The sequence below is a fragment of the Silurus aristotelis genome (assembly GCF_946808225.1).
Source record: "Silurus aristotelis genome assembly, chromosome: 11".
Taxonomy (NCBI): Eukaryota; Metazoa; Chordata; class Actinopteri; order Siluriformes; family Siluridae; genus Silurus; species Silurus aristotelis.
The window spans coordinates 21543868-21568422 of record NC_139584.1 but is presented as its reverse complement, the minus strand read 5'-3'; the positions used below and the strand labels follow the sequence as shown (position 1 = coordinate 21568422).

Below are 24555 nucleotides of genomic sequence, written 5' to 3'. Positions count from 1 at the left end.
AGTGTGAGGCCTTCTTAATACTAACATTATCCAAAGTAGCAACATTTAGCTTTGATGGCAGCTTGGCACACATGGTATTCGCTCATCAGATTCACAAATTAGTTCCAATTTACAGGTGTGCCTTGCCGATAATATAATTTTTTGCCTTCTTAATGTGCTTTGGACCATCGGTTGTCTTGCACAGAGGAAAGGGTGAGTAAGGAGTCAACAGCCCTGTTATTGATACAACAACAACTGTATGAATACAAATTATGGCAAGCAAAACTCTTTTATTTAAAAAGAAAAGACCAAATCTTTTAAATCAAATATATTAGATAAAAATTGTATTACTTAATTATATTATATAAATTATATTACTATTATTACTAATTAAAGTAAGTAATCCGAAAAAATTTAATTAAACACGTCTCCAAAACCATCAAACACTATGATAAAACAGGCTCTCTTGAGGACTTTCCTAAGAAAGGAAGCCCAAGTGCTACCTCTGCTGCAGAGGATAAGGATATTTTCAGAAGCCACTGATTAACATCTCAGATTAGAGCCCACATAAATGTTTCTCAAAGTTTAAGTGAGTCAGCCTTCATTAACAAATTGTGACAAAGAAACCAATACTCTGGAATTACAATAAGCAAAAGAGACTTGCTTGGGCCAAAAATAACAAGGAATGGACTTTAAATCAGTAGAAAACTGTTGTCTGATGAGTCCAAATTTAAAATTCACAGAAGTTAAAATTTGAGATTTACAGAAGTATAGTGAGTAAACGGACGGTTTGTGAATGTTTAGTTCCCACTTTGAAGCATGGAGGAGGAGGTGTGATGGTGTGGAGATGCTTTGCTGGTGACACTGTTAGTGATTTATTAAAAAAATATTTAGGCACACTTAACCAACCTGGCTATCATCTAGCTTGCAATCAGTGAGACCATAATTTATTTTACAAGAGGTCACACCTCTAGGTTATGTTAGAGCTATTTGTCTAAAAAGGAGAGTGATTGCTGCAACAGATGACCTGGCCTGCAAAGCTGCCATCAAAGCAAAAGCCGGCTACTTTTAAGAATCAAAAATATAAAATGTCTTCTTCTTCTTTCAGGGTTGCCACAGTGAATAATCCGTCTCCATACTACTTTGTCCTCTACATCTGCCTCTTTTAAACCAACTACCTTCATGTCTTCCCTCACCACATCCATTAACATGGGGTATACTGATATACCCCATGTCCCTCCTCTGCACTTGTCCAACCCATCTCAATCTTGCCTTCCTCACCTTGTCTCCAAAATGTTGTACATGCGCTGTCCCTCTAATAAACTCGTTTCTAATCCGGTCCATCCTCATCTCTCCCAATAAAAATCTCAGCATCTTCAACTCTGCCGCCTCCAGGTCCGCCTCCTGTCTTTTAGTCAATGCCACTGTCTCTAAACCATACAACATTGCAGGTCTCACCACAGTCCTATAAACATTCCTGTTCACTCTTGCAGATACCCTCCTATCACAAATCACTCCTGTCACTCTTCTCCCCCCACTCCACCCTGCCTGCACTCTTTTCTTCACTTCTCTAACAAACCCCAGGTAGTTAAACATTCACCTTCACCACTTCTTCTCTCTGCAACCGCACCACTCCACTGCCCTTGTTCACATACATGCACTTTGTCTTACTCCTACCAAAGTTCATTCCCCTTCTCTCCAGCACGTACCCCCACCTCTCCAGGCTCTTCTCAAACTGCTCCCTGCTCTCACCACAAATACTATAATCCACAAACATCATAGTCCATGGAGACATCTGTCTGGCCTTGTCTGTCAACCAGTCTGTCGTGCCTACTGCACACTTCACTGCCATCACACTGTCCTCATAGTTACTGCAGGCCTGCACACCTCCCTTATTCTTAAAAATCGGTACCAGCACACTCCTTCTCCATTCCTCAGGCATCCTTTTACCATGCTTCTACTGGTATGTCATCTGATCCAACTGAATTTCCACTCTTCATCCTATTAATAGCTGCTCTTGCTTCCTCCTTACTAATCCTATCCACTTCCTGCTTCACCATCTCCACTTCATCCAACCTTTTCTCTCTCTCTCTCTCTCTCTCTCTCTCTCTCTCTCTCTCTCTCTCTCTCTCTCATTTTCCTCATTCATCAGCTGCTCAAAATACTCCCTCCATTTTCTTAACACAGTCTCCTCACTAGTCAACACATTTCCAACTCCATCCTTTATTGCTTAGGCTTGCAGCACATCCTTCCTAGCTCGGTCCCTCTGCCTGGCCAATCGGTACAAACACTTTTCTCCTTTTATGCCTTTTCCTTTGCTTTAGCCACATCTCTCTTTACCTGCTGCCGCAACTCCTTGTACTCCTGCCTACTTTTCTCATCTCTCTGCCGATCCCAATGCTGTTTCACCAACCTCTTTCTCCTTATGTTTTCCTGCACTTCCTCATTCCACCACCACGTCTCTTTGTCTTTCTTTCACTTTCCAGGTGTCACACCAAGTACCTTCCTAGCTGTCTGCCTTATCGCTTCTGCAGTAGTTGCCAAATCATCCAGCACCTCTTCACCAAAACCTGTCTGACCTCCTCCCTGAATCTCATACTACAGTCTTCCTCCTTCAGATTCCACCATCTTATTCTTTTTTCAGTCCTTACTCTCCTCCTCGTCTTTTTTTACCTCCAAAACCATCCTCCAGACCACCATCTGATGCTGTCTAGCTACACTGCCACCTGCCAACAGTTTTCAATATCCTTTAGGTTGAATCTAGTACATAGAACGTAGTCCACCTGTGTGCATCTTCCTCCACTCTTAAACGTCACCCTATGATCCTCCTTCTTAGGTTTTTAACACTGCCATTTCCATCCTTTTTGCAAGAACTACTGTACCACCATCTGCCCTTCCACATTCCTCTTTTTAAAGCCATACCTACCCATCGCCTCCTCATCACCTATGTTCCCTTCACATACATGGCCATTAAAGTCTGCCCCAATCTCCAAACTTTCATTCCTACGTACACCTTGTAACACTTAATTTAACTCACTCCCAAATGTTTCCTTCTCCTCTATATTACAACCCACTTGTGGAGCATAACATTCATAGTACATTCATCATCACCCCTTAATCTTCCAGCTTTACGTTCATAACTCTATCAGAAAGTCTCTTCACCCACACTAACCCCCACTCTCCTACACTTCTCCATTCCCCGCTGTCTCTGTAGACATCTTCACCCTCTTCTTCCCCTTCTTCGGCCAACAGTAGCACAGTTTCCACTGGTACTCTGTTGGCTAACAATACCTGAAAGCCCGTCCTAAGGCAACCCTCCCAATTTATCCGGGCTTTGGACCGGCACTAAGAGTGCACTGGCTTGAGCAACCCTAATGGCTGGGTTTGAAAATGTAAAACCTATTCAGGGTTATTTTAGCATGTTTTTGTTTACTACATAATTACATACATGTTCTTTTATAGAATAATATTCAGATTTATTAAAATATTGCATACAGGGTCTATTCTTTACTTACACTCTGCACTCGTAATGATGTTACTGTGCACTACAACTATTACTACACTAAAAAAAATATATAAAAAATAAATAAATAAATAAAAATACTATGCTTGCTAACATTGTTTCCATTCCTGTGCAAAAATACAAATTAGTTTTTGTATGTATATTCCAGACCAAATTGTATCACTGTTATAGACGTGGTAGATTTATAAATGTCCGTTACTGTTTTAATAATAATAAAGATCATTCTATTCCTTTTATTTCTAGTGTGCTTTTAAGGGACGCGAACTTTACTATAAAATGTCTCCGAAGCAAAAACAAAAACAGTCTATGGACATTATTTAAACGAAGGATTTTTAAGGTTGTACCCGAAATCTTAAATCTTAAACCATATACTTTTACGTTTAAAGCGTTGTTCATGTTGCTATATCCAGCGAACTATGCAGTGCCGTTGTCTCGGCCGCGCTGTACGCTGGGAAATGTAGTTTACTCTTGTTCATTATTACGCACACAATCTCATATGTTAACGTTCTTAGGACTACAGTCTTCCGGTGTTCAATCAAATTCTCTGTCGGGTAACAACTGGACCGGTATTTTCAGGTTGGTGAGTTGTGTAAAAGTTGCGTTTAAGGTTTGCTCAGTATATCAGTGTATTTCATGCTGTAATCTGACATTTAACAGCTGACCCATGCGATGGGACCCGTGCAAGAAATTTCACAGTGGCCCAAAGTATCAAAGTTCACTGTGTCTGCATGTGCGGCCAGTGTTGCAGAATTGGGTAATAACGTTCTTAAATGTTAAAACAATGCATTTTTTAAATAATCTGCTTGCAATTTTGCTCTGCACATATTTGTTTGTTCATATTTGTCCCTCCATGAATGTCTATCTTGTCTGTCATTTGTCATTTAGTCACATTCCCCCTTGATCTTACAAAAACAAGGCTTCAGATACAAGGTGAACATGCTCTTGAGAATCTCAAGAGAGGAACCGGGAAAACTGTGTATAGGGGGATGCTGAGCACGGCTTTGGGAATAGTGCGAGAAGAAGGACCACTGAAATTATGGCAAGGGGCAACACCTGCAATCTACAGGCATATAGGTAACCATCAGCACTATGAAAATTCGGTTTGGCCAGTGAACATGAGTTTACTGTCATCTTATAATATAAACCTATGTGAATGAACTGCCATATAGATTTGTCAAAATCTGTTTATCAGATGCCCACATGAGGAGTTTGAAATTGGTAACCACGGTAAATATATAAACAGGTACGATGGTTCGACTTGCGATTTTTTATGACAATAACAATATGACAAAATTGTAAAAATATTTAAATTTTTACACGGTAGGCAAACATAGCAGCAAATATACTTAACATGCATCATACTTTAGTTTATGTGTGCATCTCCCGCCTGACTTTAGCCAGTTTTGGAGCATCCATCCATCCATCCATCCATCCATCCATCCATCCATCCATCCATCCATCTATCTATCTATCTATCTATCTATCTATCTATCTATCTATCTATCTATCTATCTATCTATCTATCTAAGTATAGTATAGTATAGTATAGTATAGTATAGTATAGTCCACCCCACACACACCAGTCTCTGTGGTGGGCCAATACCTTGCTCAGAAAAAAATTGGCCTCCCAGCATGCACTAAACGTACAATTTTAAGGTGGATGAGCTACAACAGCAGGCTCTACCTTTGCAAGCCATTGGCAAGAATCTAAGTCTATCAAAGGGAGAGATTGCTTAAACTGGAAAAAGACTAAGTGATGACCTGACCATGATGAGCTCAGATTTTGGTTCTTGGCTGATGTTTGATTTTCATCATGCACGAACAAAAAATGAATTCTTGGATGGGTTTCCAATACGATCTACGATGCCTATGGTGTCTTTTTTGATTAGGGAAAAATCACACAGCACATAGAATGGTGCATACTTTCTTCTTAAGTTTAATGCCAAAACCTGAGCTAAAACCTTTTCTGATTGGGAAAAAAGACATGTTAACAAGAGACGTTCCATATACCTTGCATACTCGCATCATAAAGATCCTATAGACACTGAACAGACAACATTGAAATGTGTGTTAAGATAACTAGTGTAAGGCACATCTTAATACTAACAGCTGACAAATTTAAAGAAAATTAAAGCAATTATCGATTTCTTAAACTGGCCCTTCAGCAGCAATGTCAATGCAACAGTAACAGTCACAGGGATAATCATTCTGATGTTTGATGTGAACGTTAACTGAAGCTCTTAATCATTCATTCAATCATTTAATCATCTACAGTTGTGTGGTTTCTTATTTTTTTGCATGTTTGTCACGCTTTAAGGTTTCAGATTATTAAACTAATTTAAATATTAGTCAAAGATAACACAAGTGAACACAACATGCAGTTTTTAAATAAAGGTTATTATTATTGAGAGAAAACAAAATCCCAAACTACATGGCCCTGTGTGAAAAAGTGTCTGCCCCCAAAACCTAATAACTGGTTGGGCCACCCTAAGCAACAACAACTGCAATCAAGCGTTTGCGATAATTTGCAATGAGTCTGTTACAGCACTGTGGAGGAATTTTGGTCCCCTCATCTATGCTGAATTGTTGTAATTCAGCCACTTTGGAGGGTTTTCGAACATGAACCACATTTTTAAGGTCATGCCACCGCATCTCAATAGGATGCCATGCAGACCATTTTTGCCCAGTCTCTTTCTTATGGTGGAGTCATGGACACTGCACTTAATTGAGGCAAGTGAGGCCTGCAGTTCTTTGAATGTTGTTGTGGGGTCTTTTGTGACCTCTTGGATGAGTTGTCGCTGTGCTCTTGGGGTAATCTCAATTACTTTCTTTCTCATTTGTTTCTGAATTTCTTTGGATCTCGGCATGTTGTCTAGCTTTTGAGTATCTTTTGGTCTACTTCACTTTGTCAGGCAGGTTCTATTTCTTGATTGCGAACAGGTGCACGTGCGAATAACTGTTCATTCATTCATTCATTTTCTTCCGCTTATCCGTAATTCGGGTCGCGGGGGCAGCAGTCTAAGCAGGCCCCCGCCTTCGACTGCTGCCCAATCCTCACAGCACCGTCCCTTACGGTCCCTCCTGCAGGTGGTGAGCCCACGGGAAGGCGGCCCCACGTCACTCCGACGTCACGGACCTTGATATTTCCCTCGTAAGGGACCCCCGGAGCATAGAGGGTTAAGGGCCTTGCTCAAGGGCCCAAGAGTGGCAGCTTGGCGATACCGGGGCTTGAACCCCAGACCTTCCGATCTGCAACCCAGCGCCTTAACCGCTGGAGCCACCACTCCCCCTTTATGCTATATACGAAACGAATAACTGTTTACTTGTGTTAATCTTTTACTAATATTTAAATTAGTTTGATGACCTGAAACATTAAAGTGTGACAAGCATGCAAAAAAAATAAGAAATCAGGAAGGCAAACACTTTTTCACACCACTGTACATGATTTTCTGCATGGTCTGCTGAACAGCTGAAATGTGATTGGCTGAATAGTTAACTAAATGTACAGTAAGTGAGCGTATATGTACGCTACCAGTCAAAATATTGGACACACCTTCTCCTTCAGTGTCTTGTCTTTATTTTATATATTTTACTTTCATCATTGTACAGTAATACTAAAGACATCCAAACAATGAAAGAACATACAGTATATAGAATTATGTAGTAAACAAAAAAGTCTTAAACAACCCAGAATATAGATAGATAGATAGATAGATAGATAGATAGATAGATAGATAGATAGATAGATAGATAGATAGATAGATAGATAGATAGATTTATGTAAAAAAAAAAAAAAAAAAAAATATATATATATATACAGTGAGGAAAATAAGTATTTGAACACCCTTCTATTTTGCAAGTTCTCCCACTTAGAAATCATGGAGGGGTCTGAAATTGTCATCGTAGGTGCATGTCCACTGTGAGAGACATAATCTAAAAAAAAAATCCAGAAATCACAATATATGATTTTTTAAATATTTATTTGTATGATACAGCTGCAAATAAGTATTTGAACACCTGTCTATCAGCTAGAATTCTGACCCTCAAAGACCTGTTAGTCTGCCTTTAAAATGTCCACCTCCACTACATTTTTATTATCCTAAATTAGATGCACCTGTTTGAGGTCGTTAGCTGCATAAAGACACCTGTCCACCCCATACAATCAGTAAGAATCCAACTACCAACATGGCCAAGACCAAAGAGCTGTCCAAAGACACTAGAGACAAAATTGTACACCTCCACAAGACTGGAAAGGGCTACGGGGAAATTGCCAAGCAGCTTGGTGAAAAAAGGTCCACTGTTGGAGCAATCATTAGAAAATGGAAGAAGCTAAACATGACTGTCAATCGCCCTCGGACTGGGGCTCCATGCAAGATCTCACCTCGTGGGGTCTCAATGATCCTAAGGAAGGTGAGAAATCAGCCCAGAACTACACGGGAGGAGCTGGTCAATGACCTGAAAAGAGCTTCAGACGAGACCAAAATAGAACTTTTGGGTCATAATTCCACTAAACGTGTTTGGAGGAAGAAGAATGATGAGTACCATCCCAAGAACACCATCCCTACTGTGAAGCATGGGGGTGGTAGCATCATGCTTTGGGGGTGTTTTTCTGCACATAGGACAGGGCGATTGCACTGTATTAAGGAGAGGATGACCGGGGCCATGTATTGCGAGATTTTGGGGAACAACCTTCTTTCCTTTAGTTAGAGCATTGAAGATGGGTCGAGGCTGGGTCTTCCAACATGAACATCACCCGAAGCACACAGCCAGGATAACCAAGGAGTGGCTCTGTAAGAAGCATATCAAGGTCCTGGCGTGGCCTAGTCAGTCTCCAGACCTAAACCCAATAGAGAATCTTTGGAGGGAGCTCAAACTCAGTGTTTCTCAGCGACAGGCCAGAAACCTGACTGATCTAGAGAAGATCCGTGTGGAGGAGTGGGCCAAAATCCCTCCTGCAGTGTGTGCAAACCTGGTAAAAAACTACAGGAAACATTTGACCTTTGTAATTGCAAACAAAAGCTACTGTACCAAATATTAACATTGACTTTCTCAGGTGTTCAAATACTTATTTGCAGCTGTATCATACAAATAAATAGTTAAAAAATCATATATTGTGATTTCTGGATTTTTTTTTTTTTTTAGATTATGTCTCTTACAGTGGACATGCACCTACGATGACAATTTCAGACCCCTCCATGATTTCTAAGTGGGAGAACTTGCAAAATAGCAGGGTATTCAAATACTTATTTTCCTCACAGTATAGTGTGTGTGTGTGTGTGTGTGTAAACATATAAACAGTAAATAAATATAAAGGCTATAGCAGTAAAGATATTTGTGGACATTGTTGAAAAGTACAAGTATGGATGGTCACCAAGTTATGATGGTTTGACATACGATTTTTCGAGGACGATAGCAAGATAAAGAAATTTAAAACAACAGGCACAGGCAGCAGCGAACAATGTACGATACTTGAACGTGCAGCTGGGATGAGCGTATCTCTCACCCTATGAGATGCCTCACTTTTACTAGCGGTTGATGGAGTAAAGTTCTCTTAGTGTGTATTTCTTTCCGTTTCAAACGGTTTTAAACTGCAATTTTAGTGATAAAAGTATGTCTCCAAGTGCCCAAGTATGTCTCCTGCTTGTAATATAAACAAAAGAAGAGAAAAGCCATCAGTTTAAAGCACAAAATGAAAATTATAAATTAACATGAAGGAGGGAGCACTGTCACAGTCATAGTACCATCTTCGACTTACGATCTCCATCGTAAGTAGAGAACTATCTGTAAATGGTTAGAAGGCTATGGCAGTGAAAAATGTGCAGACACTGTTGTAAAGGTACAACAAGTAGAAGGTTATAAGGCTATAGCGTTGTTCGTCCTTGTTGCTGATTTGACTTACCACGGAGGTGTCATCTGCATACTTTATAAAGATGTAGTTATGCAGAGTAGCACATTAATGGGTAAACAGGGAGTAGAGAAGTGGGCTCAGAACACAGCCCTGTGGGATGCCAGTGTTCAGAATAAGGGTTCAGGATACCTGTTTGCCCAATCTAACAAATTGAGGTCTGTTGGTGAGAAAGTCCATAATCCATCTGCAAGTGGAGGTGCAGATACCCAGATCACTAAACCTTTTGATCAGTACAGTGGGGAGGACTGTATTGAATGCAGAGCTATAGTCATTGAACAGCATTCTGATGTAGGTGTTGTTTTTATTCAGGTGGGTAAGGGGCTGAATGAAGAGCCGTGGAAACTGCATCCTCTGTTGACCGATTCGGCCGATAGGCAAGCTGGTGTGGGTCCAGTGTAGGTGGCAGTGAGGTGATTCAGAACCAGATTCCCAAAGCACTTCATAACAATATGGGTGAGTGCAACTGGATGAAAGTCATTCAGGCATTCGGCAGCTGAGTGCTTAGGCACTGGAATGATGGTTGTAGTCGTCAGGCATGTAGGAACTGTGGCTTGGGCCAGTGACAGGTTGAAAATATCAGTGAAAACCTGTGCCAGTTGTCCAGTGCATGCTCTTAGAACACGTCCCAGTATGCCGTCCCGACCGGCTGCCTTGCCTGCATCCACTCTGCTAAATGCTAAATAGATGTCCGTCGTTGACAGTGAACGTGAACTGTTAGCAGTAGAAGAGTCAGCAGTTGAGGTAAAATGTCCTATGCCTTGTTTAAAATGAGGAAAAAAGTGATTGAGTCCGTCCAGTAGGAAAGCACTGCTGGTTGGTTAAGATTGTGGTGTCGGTTTGTAGTCTGTGATGGTCTGGATGCCTTTCTTGTCTGGGGTCAGAGTTGTGGAAGTGCACTTGTGTGTAGAGTTTAAATGTGAGCTTTTCTCTCCTAATACCTCTTTTCAGGTTGGCCCTGGCTCTGTTGTAGTCCTCTGCGTTGCTAGATTTAAAAGCTTGCTTTTAACAGGAGACAGACCTCAGAGTTCATCCACAGCTTCTGATTAGGAAAGCATTTCACGCGTTTGACGGTAGTGACATTGTCAATGCACGTGTTGATATGGTCTAAAACAGATGATATGTAAAGTGTATGTCTGTGTGAGAGTCCAATGTGGCCTGTGAGGCCAGTCAGTATCCTGAAACTGTTTCTGTAGAGAAGAAATAGCTCCCTCTGTCCTTTTACTGTCTTCACAGCCGGTTTCACCCATTTGATCAATAGTGTGTATTTGGGTAGCATGAACAAAGAAAGGTGATCAGACTGACCCAGATGGGGGAGGGGAATTGCCGTGTATGCCCCAGGTATATTTGTGTATACTTGATCCAGTGTGTTGTTCCTTCTGGTTGAACAGGAGATATTGTGATAAAATTTTGGTAGTACAGATTTTAGGTTGGAGTCGTTGAAAGCTCTAGCAACGATAATAGCTCCTTCGGGATGTCCAGATGTTGTTTGCTGATAGTTCCTTAATAGCTAGTCTAGATTTAGCGTCTGGGGGAATGTACACTGCAGTCACAACAATGGACGATTCTCTCGGTAATTAAAAGCGCCTGCACTTCAAATCATTATCATCAAATACTTTAAATGAACAGAGCAATGACTTTCGGTAACAGTACAGTCTGTGCACCATGATTTGTTAATATAAATGAACATACCTCAACCTCTGCGCTTACCAGAGTCCACTGCCGTCCTGTCCGCCCGTAAAACACTGCGACCCCCGAGCTCAATGGCGCTGCTGGGAATGTTGTCGTTGTGCCATGTTTCCGTAAAAATCATGACATTACATTCCTTAATCCGCTTTTGTGATGTTTACGGCATCAGTTCCTCCATTTTGTTCGCAAGATACCATACGTTAGCAAGGAAGATGCTTGGTCTTGCTGCTAGCCGAGCTGGATTAGCGGTCCATGGTGTTTGAGTGTTTTCCTGAGTGAGTTCAAAGTTTGTCAAAAGTCAATCTCTGTAGTTGTGACCAACGTCTAGTCTAGTAATATGTTTATATGTCTTAAGATTTTTATGTACAAAATATTTAAGTACAAAATAAATACATCTAGCTTTAATGGCAATAGTCACCTGGAATGCTGTTTCCAACCATCTTTAAGAAGTTCCCTTAGGTGTTGAGTGGATTTGGACCAGGTGATGGTGGAAGCCAGGTCCTCTCCTTCTTGGACAAATAGCTCTTACATAACCTATATGTCAGCCCGCTTGAGCACTTCAGGCATTACCGCCTCAATCACCGAGGAAACGCCCCCCTCCCAACCAGCTGCACGGAAATGGCGTCTAATTTTCTGGCACTTACGCCTGAATCCTCCAGACAGTGCCAGATTGTCTTTAGGCTTGCCCTGATCACTCTCCAGCGTATTCTCTGTTTCGTCTGTTCTTTTGTTTCTGACCTGACCATTCTGTCCTCCGGTTTCCGGCTCGGCTCGGCTCGCGCTGAACGTGCTCCGCTTTCCGGCTCGGCTCTGCTCGCGCTGAACACGCTCCGGTTTCCGGCTCGGCTCTGCTCTGCTCGCGCTGAACGCGCGTTTCGGTTTCCGGCTCGCGCTGAACGCGCCCCGACTTCCGGCTCGGCATCCTTACCCTCCGCGCACATCGGCTTCATGAATTGGCTCCATGAATCGGCTCCATGAATCGGCTCCCTGAATCGACTCCCTGAATCGGCTCCCTGAATCGGCTTCCCGATTCAGCTCTGCACAGCTTTTCTCCCCTGCTCTTTTTGCATCTGCCTTGGATCCTATAACCTGAACTCGCTGACAGAACAATCTGGCCAACATGGATCCCGTGGATGTACCTGCCTCTGGTAGCAACAAATCCAAAACCTCTCTACTGGCGTGCAGGAAATCATGGGATTTTTGCGCACACGTTTTGGTGACCGACTCACCACAGGTGCTTCGCCGCCGTCATCACCTGCTGCCCCGACCCGGCAGGCCCCTGCTCCTCCCACCGCCCCTTCAGCTATGCATGAGCCTCAGCTCGCGCAGCCAGCCCGGTTTTCGGGCGACCCTGACTCCTGTCGATCGTTTATTATGCAGTGCAACCTGATTTTTAGCATGCAGCCCTCCCAATTCGGTACAGAGAGCTCCAAGGTGGCCTACGTCATTTCCCTCCTGTTAGGCCGAGCCCTAAGGTGGGCCACTGCGGAGTGGGAAAGTCAATCAGCCAACTGCAGATTGTTCGCCGCCTTTTCTGCCGAACTCCGAAAGGTCTTTGGCACATCTACGCCACGCCAAGATGCCGCCCGCTCCCTAGTTTTGGCCGCACAGGGGCATCGCTCTGTTGCAGAGTTCGCGGCTGAGTTCCGGACCCAGGCCACTGACAGCGGATGGGATCGCATTGCGCTTTACGATACTTTCCTCCAGGGCCTCTCCTCTGCCGTTAAGGACGAACTTGCCGCTCGTGATCCACCCAAGGATCTGGATTCACTGATCTCATTGGCTACACGCATCGATCGGCGCATAAAGGAACGCCGCCGGGAGCGTGGTTACCTCGCTCAGAACCTAGATCCTCACAGTCCTTTAACTGCGAGCAGTTCCCCACCTCGTGTTTCGGGTTCTGGCACCCGTTCTTTCTCTCCGCCGCAAGCCATGGAGATAGGATGCCACCACCTGACCCCCGCTGAGAAGGAGAAACATTGGTCTCTAGGTCTATGCCTCTACTGCGGAGGTAAAGGGCACATGGCCGAATCCTGCCCAGTAAAAGGCAAGGCTTGTCGGTAAAGGGGGGAGCACCCACAAGCCACTTCTCCCCGCTCCCTCCAAACCCACTATCTTGGTCCACTTTCAGGTTGGCCCCGGAGGCACGGAATTGGCTGCCTTCGTCGACTCTGGGGCTGATGCCGAATTCATCGATCTCAAGCTTGCCCAGCAACTGCTGGTTCCCATGGAACCCCTACCTGAAGCTCTGCTGATCAGAGCCCTGGACAGCAGCCTTTTAGGCCGGGCCACGCAGCGCACTTAGCCTCTACTCATGTCAGTAGGGGAACGACATCAGGAGTGGCTTTCCTTCCTGCTCATCTCCTCTCCCCAAGCCCCCATTATGCTCGGGTTCCCTTGGCTTCAGAAACACAACCCACGTGTTGATTGGATGACAGGGTGTATTCTGGATTGGGGTGTTCATTGCTTCGGCCACTGCCTTGCTCTCCCTCCACCCAAACCACTGCCGGCTGTCACTCCCGAGCACTCAGATTTAGCATCGGTTCCTGAGATCTATCATGGCCTTGCGCGCGTGTTCAGTAAGGCCTTGGCTATCTCCCTGCCTCCCCACCGGCACTTCGACTGTGCCATCAAACTGCTTCCCGGAGCCAGTCCCCCTAGGGGGTGCCTGTATCAGTTATCCGCCCCAGAGAGGACTGCCATGAACCAGTATATCCGGGAGTCCCTGGCGGCAGGTATCATCCGACCATCCTCCTCCCCAGCTGGGGCAGGTTTCTTCTTTGTCAAAAAGAAGGATAAGTCCCTAGGCCCATGTATTGACTACCGGGGTCTTAATGCGATCACTGTCTGGAACCGTTACCCCTTGCCGCTAATGGCCTCGGCGTTCGAGCTCCTGCATGGTGCCACGATCTTCACTAAGCTGGATCTGTCCAACGCGTACCACCTGGTGCGTATCAGGGAGTGGGATGAATGGAAGACCGCCTTCAATACCCCAGCCGGTCATTACGAGTACCTCGTCATGCCGTTCGGCCTAACCAATGCCCCCGCCGTCTTTTAGGCTCTAGTCAACGAGGTCTTTTGTGACATGCTCAATACGTTCGTGTTTGTCTACCTAGATGATATCCTGATCTTCTCCCATTCCATGGACGAACACGTCCGGCAGGTGTGTCAGGTCTTGGAGAGATTTCTCAAGAACGGGCTCTACGTAAAACCCGAGAAATGTGAGTTCCACACCTCACATACCTCGTTCCTAGGATACCTGCTTTCAGCCGGTAATATCCGGATGGACCCTGCCAGGGTCCAGGCAATCCGGGACTGGCCGACCCCCATCTCCCGCCGCCAATTACAAAGGTTCCTGGGCTTGGCAAATTTTTATCGCCGCTTCGTAAAGGGCTATAGTTCGGTGGCGGTACCCCTCCACCTCCTGACATCTTCCCTCCGCTCGTTCTTTTGGGGCCTTGAGGCTGAGGAGGCATTTCTGGAGCTTCCTCATCTTTCCTGACCCGGCTCGGCAGTTCGTTGTTGAAGTCGACGCCTCCAGCGTAGGAGTAGGGGCGGTGCTCTCCCAGGTCTGCCCTGAGGATAACCGCCTGCATCCTTGCGCCTTTTTTCCAGGCGCCTTAGCTCCTCGGAATGTAACTACCCGGTGGGTGAGAGGGAGCTCCTTGCTGTCAAACTGGCCTTGGAGGAATGGCACCATTGGTTGGAGGGTGCGGAGGTCCCCTTTCTGGTCTGGACGGATCATCGCAACCTTGAGTACCTCCAATTGGCTAAACGACTCAACCCCCGACAGGCTAGATGGGGCCTTTTCTTTGGCCACTTCCAGTTCTCTCTTTCGTACCGGCCTGGGAGCCGGAATGTCAAGCCTGATGCGCTCTCTAGAGTTCATGCCCTGGAGGAGGAGGAGCCATGCCCAGAGACCATCCTTGCCAAGTCTGTGTCGGTCAACACCCTTAGTCTCGCCTTGGAGAAGCTGGTCAAGAATGCCCGAAACAGGGGCCCTGTCCCCGAGGGTTGCCCCACTGGTCTCCTGTTCGTCCCCGAGGGTCTCCGCTCTGGAGTTCTTCAGTGGTGTCACAACTCCCTGTTCTTCTGTCACCCCGGTCAGCCTCACACCTTGTCTCTGGTCAAGGCACGCTTCTGGTGGCCTTCCATGGTAAAGGACACCCGGGACTTGGTCGCAGCCTGCCCCGACTGTGCCCAACACAAGAACCCTCGTGGCCGCCCCCAAGGTCTACTTCGGCTCCTTCCTATCCCGAAACGCCCGTGGTCGCACATCGCCATGGACTTTGTTACCGGGCTGCCCGTTTCCAATGGCAACAAGGTCGTCATGACGGTCATTAATCGGTTTTCTAAGATGGGCCACTTCATCGCTCTACAAAAGCTGCCATCTGCCAAGGAAACCGCCAAGCTGGCCCTCCAGCACATATTTCGCCTCCATGGTTTCCCCAGAGATATCGTCTCGGACCGCGGACCCCAATTCTCGGCGCAGTTTTGGAGGGAGTTCTGCCGCCTCCTGGGCATCTCGACCAGCCTCTCATCTAGGTTTCACACCAGACGACCGAGAGACTCAACCAGGATCTTGAAACTGGTCTCCGCCTCCTTTGCAGTCGGGAACCCTCCTCCTGGTCGGACAAACATTTGTGGATTGAGTATGCCCATAACACTCTTCCCACTGCTGCCACAGGACTTGCGCCCTTAGAGGTGGTCCATGGTTTCCTGCCGCCAATTTTCTCCAACCAGGAACCCCGGTCCGCTGTTCCTTCTGCCGCGCTTTTCTTCCGACGCTGCCATCGAGGCTGGAGGACGGCCCGAGCAGCCCTGCTCAAAAATAGCATAAGGCTTTGCCAGGGGGCCAACCGTAGGCCCCACTACCGTGCCGGGCAACGTGTATGGCTCTCTACTCGGGACCTTCCCCTTAAGGCCACCTGTCGGAAGCTCGCCCCATGCTTCATCGGCCCCTTCCCCATTTCCAAGGTCGTCAATCCCGTGGCCCTCCGACTCAGGCTCCCCAGGACGCTTCGGGTCCACCCTACATTTCATGTGGCTAGGGTTCGACCCGTTCGGGCCTGCTCCCTGGTGCCCTTCGCCAGACCCCCTCCGCCCGCCCGGGTCATTGAAGGGGGTCCTGCCTGCACCGTGCGCTGCCCGCTCCGCTCCCATCGTCGTGGTCGGGGCCTTCAGTACCTTGTGGATTGGGAGGGCTATGGTCCTGAGGAACGCTCCTGGGTCCCCTCCCGCTTTAACCTGGACCCTGACCTGATTGCTGGCTTTCATCGGGCCCCGTCCAGGGTGTCCGGGGCCGCCCTGGACGGGGGGTACTGTCAGCCCGCTTGAGCACTTCAGGCATTACCGCCTCAATCACAGAGGAAACGCCCCCTCCCAACCAGCTGCACGGAAATGGCGTCAAATTTTCTGGCACTTATAAGGACCCCTGAATCCTCCAGACAGTGGCAGATTGACTTTAGGCTTGCCCTGATCACTCTCCAGCGTATTCTCTGTTTTGTTTGTTCTTTTGTTTCTGACCTGACCATTCTGTCCTCCGGTTTCCGGCTCGGCTCGCGCTGAACGCGCTCTGGTTTCCGGCTCTGCTCGCACTGAACGCGCTCCGGTTTCTGGCTCGGCTCTGCTCGCGCTGAACGCGCTCCGGTTTCTGGCTCGGCTCTGCTCTGCTTGCGCTGAACGTGCTCCAGTTTCCGGCTCGGCTCTGCTTGCGCTGAACGGCCGTTTCGGTTTCTGGCTCGTGCTGAACGCGCCCCGACTTCTGGCTCGGCATCCTCACCCTCCGCGCACATCGGCTTCATGAATCCGCTCCATGAATCGGCTCCCTAAATCGACTCCCTGAATCGGCTCCCTGAATCGGCTTCCCGATTCAGCTCTGCACAGCTTTTCTTCCCTGCTCTTTTTGCATCTGCCTTGGATCCTATAACCTGAACTCGCTGACACTAAATGGGTGTTTGGGTGTCATTGTCCTGTTGGAAAACAAATTGTGCAAACCAGGTAGGATGGCATGTCCCTGCAAAATGCTGTGGTGGACATGCTGGTTAAGTGTGCCCTCACCTCCATGCTTCAAAGTGGGAACCTCTGTACATCAAAAAAAAAAATAAGACATGGCGGTTAGAACCTAAAATCTGAAATTGTGTCTCTTTGGATATTGAACAGTTTTCCACTGATATAATGTCAATTGTGCTGTAAATTGGCTGATTCTGAGGCTGGTAATTCTAATAAACTTATCTTCTCCTGCAGATGTAGTTCATGACGTCCTTTCCTGGGACGGGCCTTCTGGTTCTGCTTCTGGTTCTCTTAATAATGTCATAATGTCATATTATGTTGTTTTACAGCAGTTGTTGTAGCACTGATATGGCTATTGACTCTTTTCTCACCCTTTCCTCTGTACAAGACAACTGATGGTCTAAAGCACAAGAAGACAAGAAATGTCAAAAATAACTCTTAGCAAGGCACAGCTGTGAATTGAAAACCATTCCAGGTGACTTCCAAGTGAATCTATTGAAAAAACACAATGAGTGTGCTTATTTTGGGTTGTTTAACACGTTATTGTTTATTACATAATTACATAGCTGTTATTGCATAGTTTGGATGACTTCAGTATTAATGTACAAAGTTGAAAATAATAAAAAATAAAGAAACACCACTAAAGGAAAAGGTGTGTCCAAACCTTTAACTGTATGTTTACTTACTATTTTGGTGTAAAACAAAAGGAGAAAAAAATAGATTTGTTTCATTTATCTGAATCTGACAGTTTAGCTCATATTTATAATTACATTTAAATTCCTAGCTGCTGAAGTAGACAGTGCAAAAAGTAACAAATAATTTTTCAGTTTAAGCATTTAATTATGCCAATTTAACAAATTGTCATGAACAGTAAACATACATGTTTTTATATTATCTGATAGTGTGACTGTAATTCTTCCCTCCAAATAGTATGTTTCCCATATATCATATGTACAGCAATATCTGTAGAAAAACATGCATTATTTATCTATTACCATAAGTCATCTATCATTATAAGTCATACCATGAGCTTAGACTTTTTACAGGCATCCACACACTCCTGTAAAAATATGTTTTGCATTTCATAATTTCAGTCATTCATACTTAAGGTGTATGCGTGCTGAATGATAAAAACCATGTGTGGTTAAAAACTTATAATTTTTTAAGCTATTTAATAATATTATTTAATATAATGTAATAAAAATGTCATGTCATCTGTAATTTTTTTTTATTAGTTTATTCAGGGGGCAGGATGCTAGCCTATGAACAGCTTCGGGATTTTGTGTTGGGAAAATCAGAAGATGGCAGTTTTCCTCTTTGGTAAGAAGAGACTGTTAAACCTTGTTGAATGATCTATGTAACCAGGATGAAACTAAATAGATTTAGGTGGGAGTGAGACTTGTCATATCCATGTCACATCCGTTGTCATAACTGATTACCAAATCAAATATTTAGCTTTGTGACATTGACCATGCTATTGGGTGCAGGAAGGCTGCATTTGGTGGCATTGTATCTGGTGCTCTGGGCCAATTCTTGGCCAGCCCCACTGATCTAATTAAGGTACAGATGCAAATGGAAGGGAAAAGAAGATTGGAAGGAAAACCTCCAAGGTAGGAAATCATAGCAATCATAGCTTTATGGTCAAAATTGATTCTAGGCCTCATGCATCAAGTGGTCCTTTGTTCACCAGAGTTCATGGGGTTATTCATGCCTTTGTGAAGATTGCGAAGGAAGGAGGGATTCGTGGCCTCTGGGCTGGTTGGGTGCCCAATGTACAGAGAGCTGCTTTGGTCAATCTAGGAGGTAGTGCATTGCAAAAATCTCATATTATAAAAATCAAAGCAAAGTGATTTTATATGAACAAATGTTTGCCTCCATAACACACATTTTTCAAATTATGGCTATTACTTCTGAAATTCAGACCTCACAACATATGACAGTGTGAAGCACATTCTGCTAAGGAATACCTCAATCGGTGACAACTGTCTTTGTCATGGAGTGGCAAGGTATGCTTTTTCCCTTTACATTTGTAGAAGTACTACAATAAATACTACAAATAGAATGTCTGTCTGATATTTTTCCAGCACTTGCTCTGGCCTAGTAGCAGCTATGATGGGAACACCAGCTGATGTGGTTAAAACGAGAGTAATGAACCAACCTCGGGACTCAAATGGAAAGTCAGTTTGTTGTTCATTCTGCACAGAATTGTACCTTTAAACTTAACAGGACTTAAATTAACATAATGCTAACAAGCTTATATCATCATCATTTCATTAGTAGCCCAACTATTATAGCAAACCTTTATGCATTACGTAAATATACACTGCAGTAAAATATCCCTCTGTATTTTTAAAGGGGTCTGTTGTACAAGTCATCCATAGACTGCCTGGTTCAGTCTGTTAGAGCGGAGGGATTGCTAGCACTTTATAAAGGCTTTGTACCAACCTGGTTAAGAATGGTACTCTACTTATTACATTAATTATATGCTTCTATTATAGATTTTACCCCATTTAGAATAGTACTTTAATGTCAATTCTTTTTTTTTTGTCTTTACAGGCTCCTTGGTCTATGACATTCTGGATAACCTTCGAGCAAATCAGACGTGCTTTTGGCATCAGTTCATTCTAAACAAATGAATCAAAGGAGCAATAAAACAAATTGTCTAATGAAAAGAGAATTTTTATTTTTTAATTTTCCAACATTCCATCAACTACTTATTTTTCTTTTTAACAAGAGACATTAATTGTATGTAATACAGTGATGAAAGCATGAATGGGAAATTATTAATATACTCTGTCCCATTAAGTTCTTTGTGTATATGACCTACTAATGCTAGGATTTAATGTAAGACAGATTTTAAGTTTTTTTTCAATCAAAACTCTGATAACAGTAGTTACATGTAACAAACATGAGGGAATGGTGTTGTATTTCCTGGAGGGTGTTGAGAGTCTTTACAAGCTCACTCAATGGCAAGGATTAATTGTGGTGTTTGTCACTCTGATCTTGAAATATGGCTCCAGTGTGGAGAGCTTGTTTGTCAGGAAAGCTGAAACGAGAGGCAGGTAACAGGTTTCAAACAAAATAACTTGCTTTATTTTTACCACTGACACATTAACTTTTTAGTTACTCATAGAACACACACATTCTATTTATTTTGCTCTCTCTCTTCTTTTCTCTTTGTCTCTCTCTTCTAAATCTCTTCTTGCTCCACTTTTCATTTGCCCCTGCTCCCTAAAACGCACTGCATTCGTTAACCAAAATTTAACACAGGTGTGGGATACCATTTACCTTTCCACCTCCACTGTCCATTCACAAACTAGCACTTAACCATTCCCCCACTGCCATAGCTGCAAGGTCCTCAGTGTGGACCCACCATGTAGAGTTTGCAAGCGTGCAGTGCACCCAATGCACACAAATGTTGTGCCTTACTGGTTTCCTCCCACCTGCCAAAAACATTTCAGGAGGAATGTGCAAATGCATGTGTAAGGTGTGTGAATGTGTGTGGAATCAAGGCCCACCAGAACTGACTGAGAGTTATGACTGGAAAAAACATAGCTTTGTCTTTCCCTCTTTTTTTAAAGAATATTGTACCGCATACAGTGGGGAAAATAATTATTTGATCCCTGCTGATTTTTTTAAGGAATTTACTAACGGTTTGATGTATGTAATATGTAAAAAAAAAAAAACACACAAACTTGTGGTTCAAATTCTTGTTTATTCTTTTTTCCTGATTGAAATGTATTTTAGGGTCATTATTTTATTCATCACATAGCATGACATAATGCACCAAGCCAACTACAACTGTTTACAATTTTACACTGAAACATACACAAGGTTTACAATGGAAACATGGATGATAGCTCATTGCACTTACAACAGTGAATGTACTATATATATATATATATATATATATATATATATATATATATATATATATATATAAAATTTATATATTATTTATTTATTTTGATCCCTCAAACACTCTTAACTATTATTATGATTACAATTTAATATTTTATGTTTTTCTTAAATTTTTCAAGTTGCCCCTGTTGAACCCACAAATTAGATGGAAGCTAGGGTCTCCTTTTTTGTTTTTTTTTTTTTTTTTTTTTTTTTTTAAATATACAAACACAACATGTATAGAAACTTTACACAGACCAGGAAATGTTTCCGAATATTGTTTTTTTTTCCCCCTCCAAACAGTCCACTTGAGCCACCATATACAATGCTGTTTTGATGTTTTGTTGGTAATAGCTGATGCTTGACCTTTAAAAAAAAATAGGCATTATAGGCAAACCACACTTTTTGGTCTTTTAATACACGTCATTTGCTTGTTTCACATAATGGATGTTTGCGTGTGCGTGCAAGACTTGATTTTTATATAGGTGTGGTATTTATAATGAAAATGGCTGCCAGTGAATAAGAAGGGATGAAAGGTAGTGGACTGCTCCTGAAGACGTATGCACTTGTTACTTCAGTATTTCTAAAAAATAAATAAATAAATAACATTACATTTTCCCTGATATCTGAATGACAGGATTGTTTGCAGCTTTTCATCACATCCCTCACTGCAATAAGTGTTTATACACCCTTTGTCAATTCTTAAAATCTCATTTTTGACCTAATGCTAGAATAAATGCTGGGGGTTTTAATTAAATAAATTACATACAAGATAAGGTTTAAATGTCCAGGGTGACAAAACACAGTAATGGAAATAAAGATCTTTGTATGCATGTGAAAACAATGAGAGAAGAGTGTGATATGGTTTTCCCTGTTTCAAATTCCCATCTAAGTCCTAGTAGCCTCGTAGGCTCAGAGCAAAAAACAAGATGGCTTTCTTAGTATTGGAAATGAGCCCTTACAATGATGCATATTAGGTCCCCCTTTTTTCACCTTACCACATTTACTGTGTGCTTTCCTGAGGTGAACAAGATTAGAACACGAAATAAATAAATAAATAAAATCAATTTTCACAATGTCTGCACATCATCTTTGTCATGATGTCTAATAAAAAGTTTAGAAATATATAAATATTTATATATTTTTGTATTTCTTAATATGTTTTAATTGTGGGAGATTCAACCCAATTGCCCTACAGGCAATATATATGAAGTAGTCAGTGGCAATTACTCAGACATTTATACACTTATTGCCTATTTCTTATGATTACATGTTATACATAGATTCTATTTAGATATTTTAATAAACTTTAAATATGTTTTGGTACTAAAATAATTTATATTTCTTTCTGAAAAACAAATCGAAGTAATAAATGTTTATTATGAACTACACTGATTAAAGAATAGTGTAATGTTCTAGCCTACCTACAGTTTCCACCATTAAATTACCAAAAATTGTATTTTTGAGCAAAACAAAAACGCTGCGATAACAACCAATAATTTAATGCAGTATTCATCAATCATTTTGTTTTGATAGGGCAATAAAGCAAAGGGGCAACAATAGCAATAAATAGGCTGAATTACACTGAATTATATGTACATCTGTTTTCATATAACCATGACAGATTCAGTATTGCACAAATGTTCCCATAGCCTGTTGTAAATTAAAAGTTTGAAAATTACCCCATATTCATTTTAGAAATTAATAATATTACGGAAATGGTGTTGTTATATAGTTCTCTTCTTTAGAACTTTTGACATTTATATAAACATTTCTTATTACAATCTCTGTTTAATAACAAGTGCATCCACAGGCAGCTAATGGCTAATGAAAGTAAGTGCAGGACCGCCAGATAAGGTTGTGATTTAAATTCTGGATACACACAAAACAGCATACTGTCATATGTCAAGATAGAGGGCTGACATTTCCCCCATACTATTTATACAGAAGTATGCAGTTTTTTACATAGCCCATGACTATTTATGGCTCACACTATGGCTGCCACTTGAAAAGTTACATGAACGGGGACTTAAACATGCCACAAAGAGAAAACAAACTCTTTACATTATAAGTACTTATTTACAACAGGTCAACTCCAAATTTTTATCATTATTTTTGTTGGAGAAGCTATCTGTTATTTTTCTGCCATGACTGGTATTGAATGATGTCTCTCCTAACACTTTTTCCCAATAAGAAGCATTGCATAGAACATTTGTAATGTAAAGTTGTCTCTCAAAATCACCTATGCTTATTGTTCTATTTTTTAAATCCATTTTTCATTTTTTCAAGTGACCACAAATCCAGACATGTACATACATGCAACCACAATCATTCATTCATACTAATTTACATTTACATCAAGATGAGTCTTTTTTTTTGTTTTTGTTTTGAAGCATGCTCTCATCCTAGCTTAGGTGGCTACATTTTTAGTCATACCACTAAAAGGACTTACTAGCCTGACCCATCACAAGTACAGGATCTACTGGAAGATCTGACCTGAGAAGCTTCTGTTTAGAATTCTGTACCCCTGTTTTTGCTGCAATTTGGGATAGACCCCAAATGCATATCTGTTAGTACATGTGTTTTTTTGAAGATCAGTCCCTAAGCACATTTTCATGTATTTCATAGGAATTCTCATTATCGTAAAATTGCTTAAAACTAAAAAAAAGTTAAATTATGGCTAATTTGTTATTATTCAAACTATTGCTTACAGTATATCTGATTCTGAAGAATTTGTGGGTTTTGCCTATATAAGGCTGGGGCGGTAGATCAAAAACTTCTGGAAATATTTCAGTTTAGTAGATTTAGTAGACACATTGCTCTCCTGACCACTAGTGTATAAACATCTGATTGTGCTCTTGAGTGAGTATCTGCCATCCACTATTGCTTTTTTTAACTGATAGAAAATGAACAAAAAAATAACTGTAATCCAGTTACAGACTAATGAAAACCATAAAAACTGTAAATAAATATAATATAAAATAAATTATAAACGACATGACAAAATAAATCCAAAAATATAAATAAACATCCCAGCCTGTACGTTGGCTTGTTATTATCATTATATAAAAACCAGTAAAAATCAAAAACACTTATTATACTTATATTATATTATGACGCAAAAGAATGTATTGAAAATGTATTGAAATTAGTAGTTTAAGGGGACATCTCTCCAGGAAAAGGAACATTTTAAATAATATTTAAAATAATATAATATAAAAACTATAGATGCAATAATATAAATAATAGATGCCAATAATATGAAAAGAATAGATCCACAATTAAATAAACAGACGTATTAGAGTCCCCAAAATGGTGAAACAATTGTAATTGACCCCAAGTCCACACTGGGAATGGTTACTTAATGGCTTTGCAGTGGTTTACTTACAAACAAGACTTGACTTGTCAAAGCCTCAAAATCACTCTCATACAATATTTCAGTCTTGTGTCTGTAATATAATTGTTTTCTCTTAAACCATGCAATCTTTTACTCTTAGTTTTTTTCTAGATTCTCATATCTTATGCCTACTCTCTTCAAATTGGTAAA

General features: G+C 42.3%; 1 protein-coding gene across 2 annotated transcripts; it reads left to right on the top strand.

The window, feature by feature from the left end:
* Positions 1 to 3971: 3971 nt before the first annotated feature.
* On the top strand, positions 3972 to 19785 carry slc25a27 (solute carrier family 25 member 27). Of its 2 annotated transcripts, none has more exons than XM_083554524.1 (10): positions 3972 to 4078; positions 4160 to 4256; positions 4388 to 4576; positions 18344 to 18428; positions 18596 to 18718; positions 18799 to 18911; positions 19030 to 19114; positions 19193 to 19285; positions 19464 to 19566; positions 19665 to 19785. In XM_083554524.1, exons 2-10 carry the CDS (start codon positions 4172 to 4174, stop codon positions 19734 to 19736), a joined length of 948 nt encoding a protein of 315 aa, XP_083410650.1. In that variant the 5' UTR covers positions 3972 to 4078; positions 4160 to 4171; the 3' UTR covers positions 19737 to 19785. The 2 variants fall into 2 exon arrangements, with proteins under 2 accessions (XP_083410650.1, XP_083410649.1); XM_083554523.1 differs by having other exon boundaries at positions 3984 to 4082.
* The last annotated feature ends 4770 nt before the right edge of the window (positions 19786 to 24555 follow it).

Excerpts from the sequence above, each read along its gene's own strand:
- slc25a27 (XM_083554523.1), top strand. The coding sequence starts at position 3,999 with ATGTTAACGTTCTTAGGACTACAGTCTTCCGGTGTTCAATCAAATTCT. Across the intron at positions 18,719-18,798 it reads TTGGAAGGAAAACCTCCAAG|AGTTCATGGGGTTATTCATG; the intron begins GTAGGAAATCAT and ends TTTGTTCACCAG. Across the intron at positions 18,912-19,029 it reads TGCTTTGGTCAATCTAGGAG|ACCTCACAACATATGACAGT; the intron begins GTAGTGCATTGC and ends TCTGAAATTCAG.